The 12,387-nt window shown below is 42.4% G+C and overlaps 1 protein-coding gene across 1 annotated transcript in view; it reads left to right on the top strand.

The window, feature by feature from the left end:
• PREPL (prolyl endopeptidase like) overlaps positions 1–12,387 on the top strand; it is a 98,219-nt gene that overhangs the window by 67,529 nt on the left and 18,303 nt on the right. The window contains exons 10-11 of the mRNA XM_030195804.1: positions 2,917–3,133; positions 10,551–10,700. Of these exons, the coding sequence (XP_030051664.1) occupies positions 2,917–3,133; positions 10,551–10,700 (367 nt within the window). The remainder of the gene's footprint in view (positions 1–2,916; positions 3,134–10,550; positions 10,701–12,387) is intronic.

Here is a 12,387-nt window from a genome sequence, read left to right as displayed (position 1 = left end):
GAGCTACTGTCAGCTTGCAAGCCTTACATTTCAGAAAAGGCACAGACGGAGAGAAAATGTATTTCACAGAAAAAGCAAAGTTAATGGCTGCCATGTTACAAGTTACAGCTTCTTTTAGCTAAGCACAATAGATTGTCCTTTACAGCAAAATCTAACTCTAGTATAAACTGACTCCAGTTTCAGCAAAACAGTCAAGCTGCCCCCCCCCCCTACAATTCTAGGAGTGGCCTAGTGGTTAGGGTGGTGGACTCTGGTCCTGAGGAACTGAGTTCGATTCCCACTTCAGGCACAGGCAGCTAGCTCCTTGTGACTCTGGAGAAGTCACTTAACCCTCCATTTCCCCAGGTACAAATAAGTACCTTTATATGTAAGCCGCATTGAGCCTGCCATGAGTGGGAAAGCGTGGGGTACAAATGTAACAAAAACAATGCTTTGAAGGCCCAGTGGAGAGGCCCCTAATGGCACAGTCAGTTTGCACTTTTTGAGCTAATGGCTCTATAGATATGGCAGAAAGAAGTGGAGAGACCGCACTTCCCTGGAGAGTGCCACAATAAAGCTCAAAAGATTTAGTATATAAATCCTAATAAATTAATTAATTAATGTGGAGGCTCACCATGGGATGCGCATATAGCAGCTGTAGCCATGTTAAGTAGTTGCTGGTGATACTTATTTTGTCTAGCACCGCAAGCATGAAAGGCCACAGCACTCCGTCAAAGGCTTTTTCAGCATCAATCAACGGGAGTATCATTGACCTCCAGTCCGCTTGAGCCTGTTGGCGTACATGAAGTAAGCGGCGAAGATTATCAAATGTCTTCCGCCTATGAATAAAACCAGCTTGATCCTCATTAATAAGCCAGGGGAGGACCCTCTGGAGTAGTCTAGTCAAAATGTTTATAAAAATCTTGGTCAGTATCAAGGAGCGAGATAGGCCTGTATGACCCACAATTCATGAGGTCTCTTCCCAGATTCAAAAGCACCTTTACCACCGCAAGTCGCCAGGAGTAAGGAAGCAAAAAGATTAGCCCGCAAATTCCTTAATCTACACTTCCCTAACTGCAAGGATTCAAATACAAACTAACACATGCAACCAGCTTCTCCTACATGAGCACGCAACTATGGAATGCACTTCCAAAGGATTTGAAAGAGATCAACGAAATAACTAGCTTTCGTAAATCACTGAAAACTTATCTCTTCAACAAGGCCTACAACCAGAATCCATAACTCATCATAACACTTCGTCACCTCACCCTATCCTGATTCACCTTTCTATCACTTGGCTCAGCTCGCTGCTTTTTAGGGTCTTGTTGTTACACCAATTGTATCTGCCTCCTGGTATGGCAATGCCATAACAGGTCTTTGTAAGCCCCATTGAGCCTGCAAATAGGTGGGAAAATGTGGGATACAAATGCAATAAATAAATAAAAAATAGCAGCACAGATTCACGAAAAGGGTGTATATTTCTAAACGTTGTGCCTGTGTTGTCCACTAAAGTTAATTTGTCAGCATCCAAGGGGCTGGGTATCGTTAGTGGCCTGGCGTTGTGAACCCTTTCCCTTGTGTGATCATATAGTGCGTTCTGCTTACAGTAGGTACTCCATCAGGGTTAAACTGCATCAGAACTGATAAGACGTTGTTTTCTTTATTCTGCAATACTTGCCCAGTGACAGGGAAGAAGCACTGGGGGATACCTGGATTTGAAATACATATGGTCATTGTATCTTTCAAGCAGACATGTTTTCAGAGGATAACATGTAGGATCAGCTGGGTGCATGTTCCCCCAGACTGGCCACTGTTGGAGACAGGATACTGAGCTCAGTGGGCCTTGATCTGACTCAGCATGGCTTTTCTTATGGGTTACAAAGTTTAGACAACTAGTTGCAAGGACAATGAGATTCTCATACCAGGCAGTCAGTAGAATAGCAGAAGCCTCAGGAGGCATCCTGTTTCCTTGTGAAAAATGGTTTGATACAGCTGTCACATACTGAAAATGTTTCAATAACACTTGGGCTGTTTACAGAGCATTTCCTTTCATGGATGCAAAATAGGAGACAACCTTTAGTAAATAGACCCCTTTAGATGTGGCTATTGAAACCCTTTTGAAAGTAATTAATTAAATAAGATTTGTGTACCATCATCATTTGTTGTTAGATGGAAAACTCCACTTACACTGAAGAGTGCTTGTATCTCATTGGACTTATAATCTAAATGGCTCTTGCTACCCTGAGTACAGCTGTATCAGCTAGTGCTTTCATGTGCACCTGCCAACTCAAAAGACAAGTAAAACAGAGGTAAATGTAACTTTTTGTATGACTGGATTGCAAATTAAGAGATCTTTAAGAGCTCAGGGCCAAAACATTATATATAGGGAGGGTAATTACGATATTTTCATGGGTGAATTAGTGCTCTATCTGCAAAATGTGGATTTCTAGGAAATTGTTCTTCTTGTGTGGGGGAAATGTATACATACACAGTACCACTCAATGTGTAACTTTACCCACATTGAACAGAGGTTTTGCATTTATGCTTATACTTCTGAATTTTCAAAAGCATGTACATATTTTTGTCAGGTAAGCTAACCTTCAGAAATAAATGTGTATAAGTAGTTTTTCCTGAAATCTTCAAAGTGAACATATAAACATCCTCTTTCTTTGAAAAACAGGGCAAAGTCCACAGGTGAAAGGTTTCCGAGGACTGCGCATCAATGTATATGGTTAGAAATGTATGTCCAGAATGTTGAGCTGTTGTCATTTTAGATACCTGATATCAGATCACCATGCATGTAATCTTAATATTGGACTGCATTTCAATTATTTATGTGGTGTAAATTATTAAAGCTTAGGTTATGATTTTATGAGAATCAGCAGTACGTCACTTATTATTTTTCAGACAATATGTAGCTTTGTGTTGAACTTTCAGGGGTGGAGGAGAATTGGGCCATAGTTGGCATGAAGATGGCCATCTGGACAATAAACTCAATGGTGTAGAGGACCTTAAGGCCTGTGTAATGCACTTACATGAACTGGGATATTCTAACCCCAGCTATACTGCACTAACAGCTGCCAGTGCAGGAGGGGTGCTTGCAGGAGCTTTATGCAACAGTAGTCCTGAGCTGATCAAAGCTGTTTCTTTAAAGGTAAGTACTTTCCACGCAAGCTGTACTGGATGATGTCATCACTAAAACACCTTAGAAACATAGAAACATGACAGCAGACAAAGGCCATATGACCCATCAATTCATAATTATAATTTAAAAAACTATAAATGTGACAGATCTCATTGTGACATCTAAACAACTTGTTTACAGCAGTACCATATTTTGGCCACTTCCTCCTTTAATTAAGGACTTGATATATCCAAATGTTAGCTCATCATTGATGACTCTATATTTTAAGTCGAGGAATGACTCGTGGGGTCATAGCCAAACTCGAAAATAGAGGCAGACAAAGCTGTTCCGTCTGATGCTGTCACCTTTGTCTCCATCCACAGCCCTACTGGTGGTCAACCTGAATATTCATCCTTGGAAGTCTGTAGAGAGAGGCTTCCCACAGCTGTGTCATCCGAGCACATCGGTGCATTATCATATTATTTACAGCACAAGAAAGGAGAAAGACTGATATGAAAGGGAACAGAGATGAAATGAAAATAGGGCATGTGGAGAGGAAATGCGGGAAAGATGGGGTTCTGGACGAGAACTATGTGGCAATCTTGCAGGCTCATTTTCAAGAGAGTGGAATGCAAAGAGTAGAGGACTGGCCAAGTGGTTAGAGCACCGGTCTTGAAATCCAGAGGTGGCCGGTTCAAATCCCACTGCTGCTCCTTGTGATCTTGGGCAAGTCACTTAACCCTCCATTGCCTCAGGTACAAACCTAGATAGTGAGCCCTCCTGGGACAGAGAAATATCCAGAGTACCTGAATGTAACTCACCTTGAGCTACTACTGAAAAAGGTGTGAGCGAAATCTAAATAATAAAGAAAGAAGTAAAACAGATATTTCTGTCCTGGATAAAAGAAAAGCATTTGCAAGCAGCTATGATATTTTGTTGAATATATATTTGACAACGAAGACTGTAATAACTGAGCAGATTAGGGGGCTCATTTTCAAAGCACTTAGACTACAAAGTTCTGTAGGTCACTATTGGGCTCATTTTCAAAAGAGAAGGACGTCCATCTTTCGACATAAATCGGAAGATGGATGTCCTTCTCCCAGGGACGTCCAAATCAGTATAATCGAAACCCGATTTTGGATGTCTCCAACTACAGTCCGTCGCAAGGATGTCCAAAGTTCAAGGGGGCGTGTCGGAGGCGTAGCAAAGGCGGGACTTGGGCGTGCCTAACACTTGGACATCTTTGACCCATAATCGAAAAAAACAAGGACATCCCTGACAAACACTTGGACATTTTCACCTGGACCTGTTTTTCTTACGAATAAGGCACAAAAAATGACCACCGGAGAGAATCGGGGATGACTTCCCGTTACTCCCCCAGTGGTCACTAACCCCCTCCTACCCTCAAAAAACAGCTTTAAAAATATGTCGTGCCAGCCTCAGATGTCATACTCAGGTCCATGACAGCGCATGCAGGTTCCAGGAACAGTTTTAGTGGGTACTGCAGTTCACTTCAGACAGGCGGACCCAGGCCCATACCCCCCCTACCTGTTACATTTATGGAGGGAACAGCAAGCCCTCCAAAACACACCACAAACCCACTGTACCCATATATAGGTGCCCCCCTTCACCCGTAAGGGCTGTGGTAGTGGTGTACAGTTGTGAGTAGTGGGTTTGGGAGGGGCTTAGCACACAAGGTAAGGAAGCTATGTTCCTGGGAGCAATTTATGAAGTCCACTGCAGTGCCCCGTAGGGTGCCTGGTTGGTGTTCTGGCATGTCAGGGGGACCAGTGCACTACAAATGCTGGCTCCTTCCACGCCCAAATGGCTTTCATTAGGACGTTTTTGACATGGACGTCTTTGGTTTCGAAAATCGCCAAAAGTCAGAAACGTCCATGTCTAGAACATCCAAATTTAAGGATTTGGACGTCTCTGATGGTATTTTCAAAACGAAAGATGGCCGCCCATCTTGTTTCAAAAATACTGGTTTCCCCACCCCAGGATTTCGCCATTTTGCAAGGACATAAAAATCGCAACTTGGACGTCCCTTTCGAAAATGCCCCTCCACGTAACTTTGTAAGTCTAAGTGCTTTGAAAATACTAGGTGTACCAACTTGTCTTTTTATTTTTATTTTTTTATATATATTTTAAAGCACGTTCGATATCAAAGAAAAACTTTGAAGGAAATAAAGAATATTGCAATAATTATAAGAAAAATAAGAATATTTTTCAATTAAGGGGAAAAAATAATTATTTTTAATGTCCCTTGGACAAGATTACCAAATAACTGAGAAATTAGTTACATCAAACCAAATATAGTAACAAGACCTGAGGTAGCTTCTAATTATATCATTATCTGTTCTGTTGAAAGCCACCATAGTCCTTGTTAAACTGCTCCTTTCCCTTCTAGAAAATACTGTAATTGTGAAGATTCTTAAGATATATAAGTGCAGTTTACAAAGAGGTCCTTTTACAAAGCTGCTTCAAAAGGGGGCCGGTGCTGGCATTCACCAAGTCCTTTTACCACAGCAGGTAAAGGGCAGGTTTTTTTCAAGAAATGGCCGTGCAGCAAGTGAAGCACTTGCCAAGCAGCCATTTCTGGGTGGGGGGGGAGCATTTAGCACCACCCATTGAGGTGGCAGTAAGGGCTCCCGTGCTAACCCAGTAGTAACCGGGCAGCTCACTGCACTGCCAGATTATCACCAGGTACACACTGGCGCTACAAAAATTGAAATATTTTTGCCATGCCGGAAATGGCGCTCACTGGGAGAGGGAACTACCACCGGGCTGCTGTGGTAGCCGAACAGTACTTCCCTTTTAGCAAGTGGTAAACCTGCGTTGGGCTTACCTCCGCCTCGTGAAAGGGCCCTGGTGAATAACACATTTACATGGATATCTAAGCTGGAATTTTGTTCCCATATCTAGGAAAAGAAACTGTTTTTGCCTTCCTTGGATCGCTCTTGATACATCCAAAGAGAGAAAGTTTTCCACCAAGGAAAAAATGATTCTTGATCTTGAAAAAAAGACGTTATAATGTATACTTATCCTGGAGGAAAGCAAAACTGACCAGCAATGTAGTTTGGGAAAACACCTCCACAGTAGAACATTCTAAAATTTCAGTCAAATTCAACTCTCGAGATGACACCTCCTCAAGAGAAAGATGCTGTAGCGTTGATAATTTCTTAGGAATTTGAAAAAGTAATAGATTTTATATAAAGGAGGCAACATCTCTTCTTTATACTGAAGTTCTTCCTTCAGAAATTTATAAAATAGTTCCTTATGAGTGGATGTTATTGTCTGTGGAATATTCAGCATTCACTCATTTAAATTCCTGATAGATAATTTCTCTTGTTCGAATGATATTGAACTTGTTGCAGCTGACATACCTTAGCATCCATTTCCCCACGTTTCAAAGCACATCGTGTGGCTGAATCTTCAAGCTTCTTTATATGTTGAGAACTATCTGCCACTACTGGAGTACCCCAGAGCACAGTATATAGAGGCTTCATGGCCGACCACAGCGAATCCAGTATGACTTCAGAGGGTCTCACCAGCAAGAGTATTGTCATTGCCTCCCATGGTTTCTCTCAGCTTGTCTTTCTGTCATCACCTTGAATGTTACAATGATGGAAAATAGCTTTGGGAACCTTTTACTAAAGTGTAGTAAAAATGTGCAGTTTCGGTGCATTTATTGCAAGAATTAACACACGGTAACTGTCAAGAGTGTGCCTATCATCCTCCCACACATTCTACTGCCTTTAGCTATCTGGACTCCACCCCCGCCCCATCTAGAGAATTCTCTCCCTTAACATATCCTTTTAAAAATACTAGATCCTCCAGAAAACCTGGTTGTTCCATTCATCCTTTGGATGATTTCCTCTCTGATGGACTAGCACTTCCTCTTCTCCCATGGTTCCTTTCCTCCAACCCCTCCCACTCAGGGCCGCCGAGAGACTGGGCCGGGCCTGGGACCCCGCCACCCCCCTCCCGAGGTTGCCGTTGTCGCCACCACCACCACCCCCTCCGTCCATCACCGGGCCGGGCCCCCCTGAATTTAAATCATAGCACCTCACCTCGACCTCGCTCTGTGTGAAAGAAGAGCAGAAGCGGCAGTCTGCAGATCGCCTCCCTTCGGGCCTTCCCTCCCTGTGTCCCGCCCTCACGCAAGTTATATTTTATTATAAAAACTACCTTGTGACACTGCAGCAAAGCAAGAACTTTGAAAATATGAGTAGACGTACTGGGTCAGACCAATGGTCCATCTAGTCCAGTATCCTGCTTCCAACAGTGGCCCAATCCAGGTCACAAGTACCTGGCAGAAACCCAATTAGTAAAACATTCCATGTTACCAATCAAAGGGCAAGCAGTGGCTTCCTCCATGTCCTTCTCAATAACAGACTAAAAGGAATGGGAATGAAACTTGATATACCCCCTTTCTGTGGTTACAATCAAAGCAAGTTTGCATATTGGTACTTATTCTGTATCTGGGGCAGCGGAGGGTTAAGTGACTTGCCCAAAATCACAAGGAGCTGTAGTGGGAATTGAACTCAGTTCCCCAGGTTCTCAGGCCACCGCACTTACCATTAGGCTACTCCTCCACTCTTAAAGAATAACCCCAAACACCCGCAGTGGGAATCAAACTCACATCCCCTGTATTTTAGGGCACACGGCCCTAACCCTTACGCCAAATGCACTCATTAATTAGCGATGGATTTCATATCCTCAATGATGATGATGATGCTACCATAACCCTGAAGGAAACATTACTAAAGTCATGCAGTTGGGTTACAAGAATCCAGGGGAACAGTACAATAAGGGGTAAAGTGCTTCTGTGTACAAAAGAAAAGCGAGACTTGGGGGTGATTGTGTCTGATGACCTTAAGGTCTCCAGACAGGTAGAAAAAGTGACGGTCAAAGCCAGAAGGATGACCTGCAGGAAAAAAGAGATGGTGCCCTTGTATAAGTCTCTGGTGAGGCTCCATTTAGAGTACTATGTGCAGTTCTGGAGACCTGACCTCCAGAAGGATATAAACAAGATGGAGTTGGTCTAGAGGGCTTCTACAAAATTGGTAAGCGGTCTCGGTCATAAAACATATAGGGACAGTCATAGGAACCTCAACATGTATATGCAAGAAGAAAGGCGGGAGAGAGGGGATATGATAGAGACGTTTAAATACCTCAGTGGCGTTAATATACAGGAATTTTATTCCTTTATTTTGTTATTTTTCAATTGAAGGAAAACTCTGGAATGAGGGAATATACGATGAAGTTGAGGAAATAGACTTAGGAGGAATCTAAGAAAGTACTCTTTCTCAGAAAGGGTGGTAGATGTGTAGAATGGTATCCTTGTGGAGGTTATGGAGATGAGGACCGTCAGAATTTAAGAAAATGTGGGATAGCCACGTGGGATCCTTTAGGAAAGGAAAGTTAGTGGTTATTGAGGATGGACCGACTGGATGGGCCTTTTGGCCCTTATCTGCCGTCATATTTCTATATTCTGGAAGTATATCAAGCCTTCTTAAGTAAATAAATAAATAATTATTTAAATAATGTTAAAGGCAATAAATTTACTGTGTGAAGTGTATCCACGTTATCTGTAATGCAGTTACCATCATCTGTTCATATGGTATTAACTGAGCCGTGTTAATGCACAGTAAGTTTTCATGTGTTAATTGGAAGGTGCAGTCCACACTTATTCCCTGGGGTCCTTTTACAAAGCTGCGATAGAAAGTGGCCTTAGCATGCTCTTACTCAGGCTGTTTTTACCACAGCTGGAAAATGTCCATTAACAAAAATTAGTGCATGAGCCCTTACCATTTTGTAGGTGGTAAGGGCTTGCGCTGGTCCTATACTGATCAGCATGTGGTAATGTGGCTGTGCTGATTCACGCTGTCACACCCACTCTCCACCCCTAGACACGCCCCCTTTGAGAAAAATGCAGAATCTTTATTAGTGTATGGTTTGTGCACACAGATTGGGATTTTACCACAGGTCACCTCGGTGCATACCACAGTAAGCCCTTTTAAGCTGCCGTAAGCACAGAGTGGTAAAACACCATGTACTGTTAGCACATGCTCATTTCTATATTAAGGGGCCCTTTTACTAAGCCGCGTAAGCGCCTACGTGCGCCCAATGTGCGCCAGTTCCGAGTTACCCTCCCGGCTACCGCATGGCCCTTGTGGTAATTTCATTTTCGGTGCGTCCACTACACGCGTCCGAAAAATATATTTTTTTTTTTGTGTGCGCGTCATTACTGCCCTTACTGCTTGGTCAATGGCTGACGGTAAGGTCTCAGACCCAAAATGGACACATGGCAATTTTCATTTTTTCCACCCGTCCATTTTCGGCAAAAATAGAAAAAAGGCATTTTTTTACAGGTGTGCTGAAAAATGGACCTGCGCGTGCCCAAAACCCACACCTACACTACCGCAGGCCATTTTTCAATGTACCTTAGTAAAAGGATCCCAAACTGCTTAGCACGCTTTGCCCTAGAAAGAAAAGAAAAAATGAACCTCAAAAATGTGAAATCTTGAAAATTCAGCGCTGGCCTAATACTATCTGTGGCACTGGTTCCTGGCAGGCCTGGAAAAATATTATTAACATTTTAGGAATTTAGGTTACAGCCATACATTTTAGAGACACAAAAAATAAGTGTTTGTACATAACATATATTGTGTTCTGTTAATTTCCCCATTACTAATGTAAGCACAATGAACCAATGCAAGTTGGAATATTGTGGGATATAAATACTACCATAAAAAATATATATATGTATATATAGATATAGATAGATATGTGTGTATGTATATATATATGTATATATATATATATATTTTAATAGTTTATTTGATATGCCGCACTTTCATGTGGATCAACAAGTCGGTTTACAATTTTAAAACATGTAAAGGATCTCCACTGTATAACAGGATACAGATAGTATGGGGTTTTTTGGAGGAGAGGGGTCTATTTTGGGGTGCTTATGTTAATGTGACTTTTTTGCCTACATTTTTAAAATCCTTTTGCTCTGTGCTTGATGCTCTCCCTCCATTCCGTTTCCTTCCTCTATTTTCTTACTGTCCCTTCTCCCACCACTGTCCCACCTGTATGGGATCTGGAGACAGGAGGCTGTCCTGAACTGAAATCTCTCTCCTTGGGCCTAGGTTGGCTATTGTGGTATTTTTTCTTCAGTCTTGACTGCAGGAGCAGCATGTATTCTCAGAGCTACCTGGAACAATGGGTACTGTTTCTGGGTCCAGACCAGCTGAATTAGGTACCAAATTTAGGCATTTGGGATTTTTCCTGCTCTGCACCTGGGTAGTTGCAGTTTCTCTTCTGCTACAGCAGGTTACTGCAAAGACTGATCTACCTCTGCAAGAGGAGGTGAAAAAAAGAGAAATATTGAAGAGAAGGATAAAATACTGACTTTTTCTTTAATTTTTTTTTCCAGGCCCCTTTTCTTGATGTTCTGAATACAATGTTGGACCCCCTTCTACCCTTAACAGTCGAAGAACAGGAAGAGTGGGGTAATCCGTTAACTGATGAAAAATATCTGGATTATATAGAGAGTTACTGCCCCTATCAGAATATTAAGCCACAGGTATTAGCTCCTGCCCTAAAAACAGAATGGGGTTATGTTTTAGATTCCAGTCCACCCTGATTTGCTATCCAGCACCTCTTCTTGTGCTGGTCTTGAATGAAATAAATTAGTGGCCTGATTTAAAGCCGAGGTGGCCACTGTTTAAATTTAAGTGTCAACCTCGTCACTTAACCCCCCCCCCCGGATTCTATAAAATGTGTCTAAAGTTGCGTGTGCAAATCGGTGCATGTAGCCAATTTGCACACTCAATTTATTTTTATGTATTTATTTTCGTTACATTTGTACCCCGCGTTTTCCCACTCATGGCAGGCTCAATGCAGTGGGCAGTGGAGGGTTAAGTGACTTGCGCAGAGTCACAAGGAGCTGCCTGTGCCAGGAATCGAACTCAGTTCCTCAGTTCCCCAGGACCAAAGTCCACCACCCTAACCACTAGGCCACTCCTCCACTTAATTGCTTAACAAGCCGATCAGTGCCAATAATTGGCTGCTAATAACCAACTATTGGCCTTAATTAGGATTTATATGCAGATTGGATTTATGCTTGGATCGTTATAGAATACAAACCCATGTAAATTGGGGGGGGGGGGGGGGAGTGGGGGGAATTGTTAGTTGGTGGTCCAAAATTTTACACGCATAAATATAGAATTCATCCAAACCGCGCCTAATTTAAGCTCTGGGATTTACACCTGTTTTTAGTAGATGTAATTTCTGGTGCCTTAAGTTAGGTGCGGTTTATGCCCTAAGTTCTGTTCTATAATGGACGCGTACCCTTTATAGAATATCGCTCAGCGTGTAAAATTTTCAGCGCTGAATTTTAGGTGACACTTGTAGAATTTACTCCTTAATACATATATTTAGTGGTGCCAGTAACCATTTAGCAGCTGAATATCGCCAACTAAACGAATGATTGCTAGCTCCACCATTGCTCCTGCACAATGACAGATTTTATCTGTATAGTGGAGGCTTGTCCAGCCTACGGCCCATGGACCACATTGTGGTCCTCAGAAGCTTGGCAATTCTTGTGGTGCTTACAGCAGGATTCCCGCTTCTCCACCACAACTTGGTTCTCTGTAAGCACGAGCCATGCAGTGTTAGACTTGAAACTGCCAGACTTCCAGCACTGCATGACTCAAACTTCCCAAGAGCCAGTAGGGAAGCAGGAATCCCACTGTTTCTTCTGCAGCTGAAGCCAGGTAAAGGAAAAGAAACTGGGTGAAGGCTGAGGGGAGAAAGACTGGGTGAAGGGGGGGTTGTAGGATAATTGCACAGATAATAAATTACCTGTGTCCAGGTTCCCCTAAGCAGAACTATCTGCAAGCAAATAATCCTGTGTTAGGTCTAGGGGTGGGAACCTTGGAACCTAGCCAAATACTTCCGTTAGAAAGAACTGTAACTGAGACTGTAGGCTGAGATATATATATATTAGATTTATTATAGTATGTCAGGTAAGAAAATAGAGCTAAGGTATACAAAATAGAACTCTGCAAGCTTTGGCTGATTACAAAATTACTGGCTGATAAAAATTACACTCATACGTCACACTACTAAACACTAATTCTTACTGGTTACCAGGTAAAATTACACCACTGATCAGTCACACTATGTTACGAGGTAGTACAGTTATTAGCAGCTTCTCCTAATCACAAGTACGACAGCACCAGCCTTCTGCTCAGGTAAATACCACTAAC

Source organism: Microcaecilia unicolor, chromosome 3 (genome assembly GCF_901765095.1).
Source record: "Microcaecilia unicolor chromosome 3, aMicUni1.1, whole genome shotgun sequence".
NCBI lineage: Eukaryota > Metazoa > Chordata > Amphibia > Gymnophiona > Siphonopidae > Microcaecilia > Microcaecilia unicolor.
The sequence above is the reverse complement of the archived record's forward strand: the minus strand, read 5'-3'. Positions and strand labels throughout refer to the sequence as shown.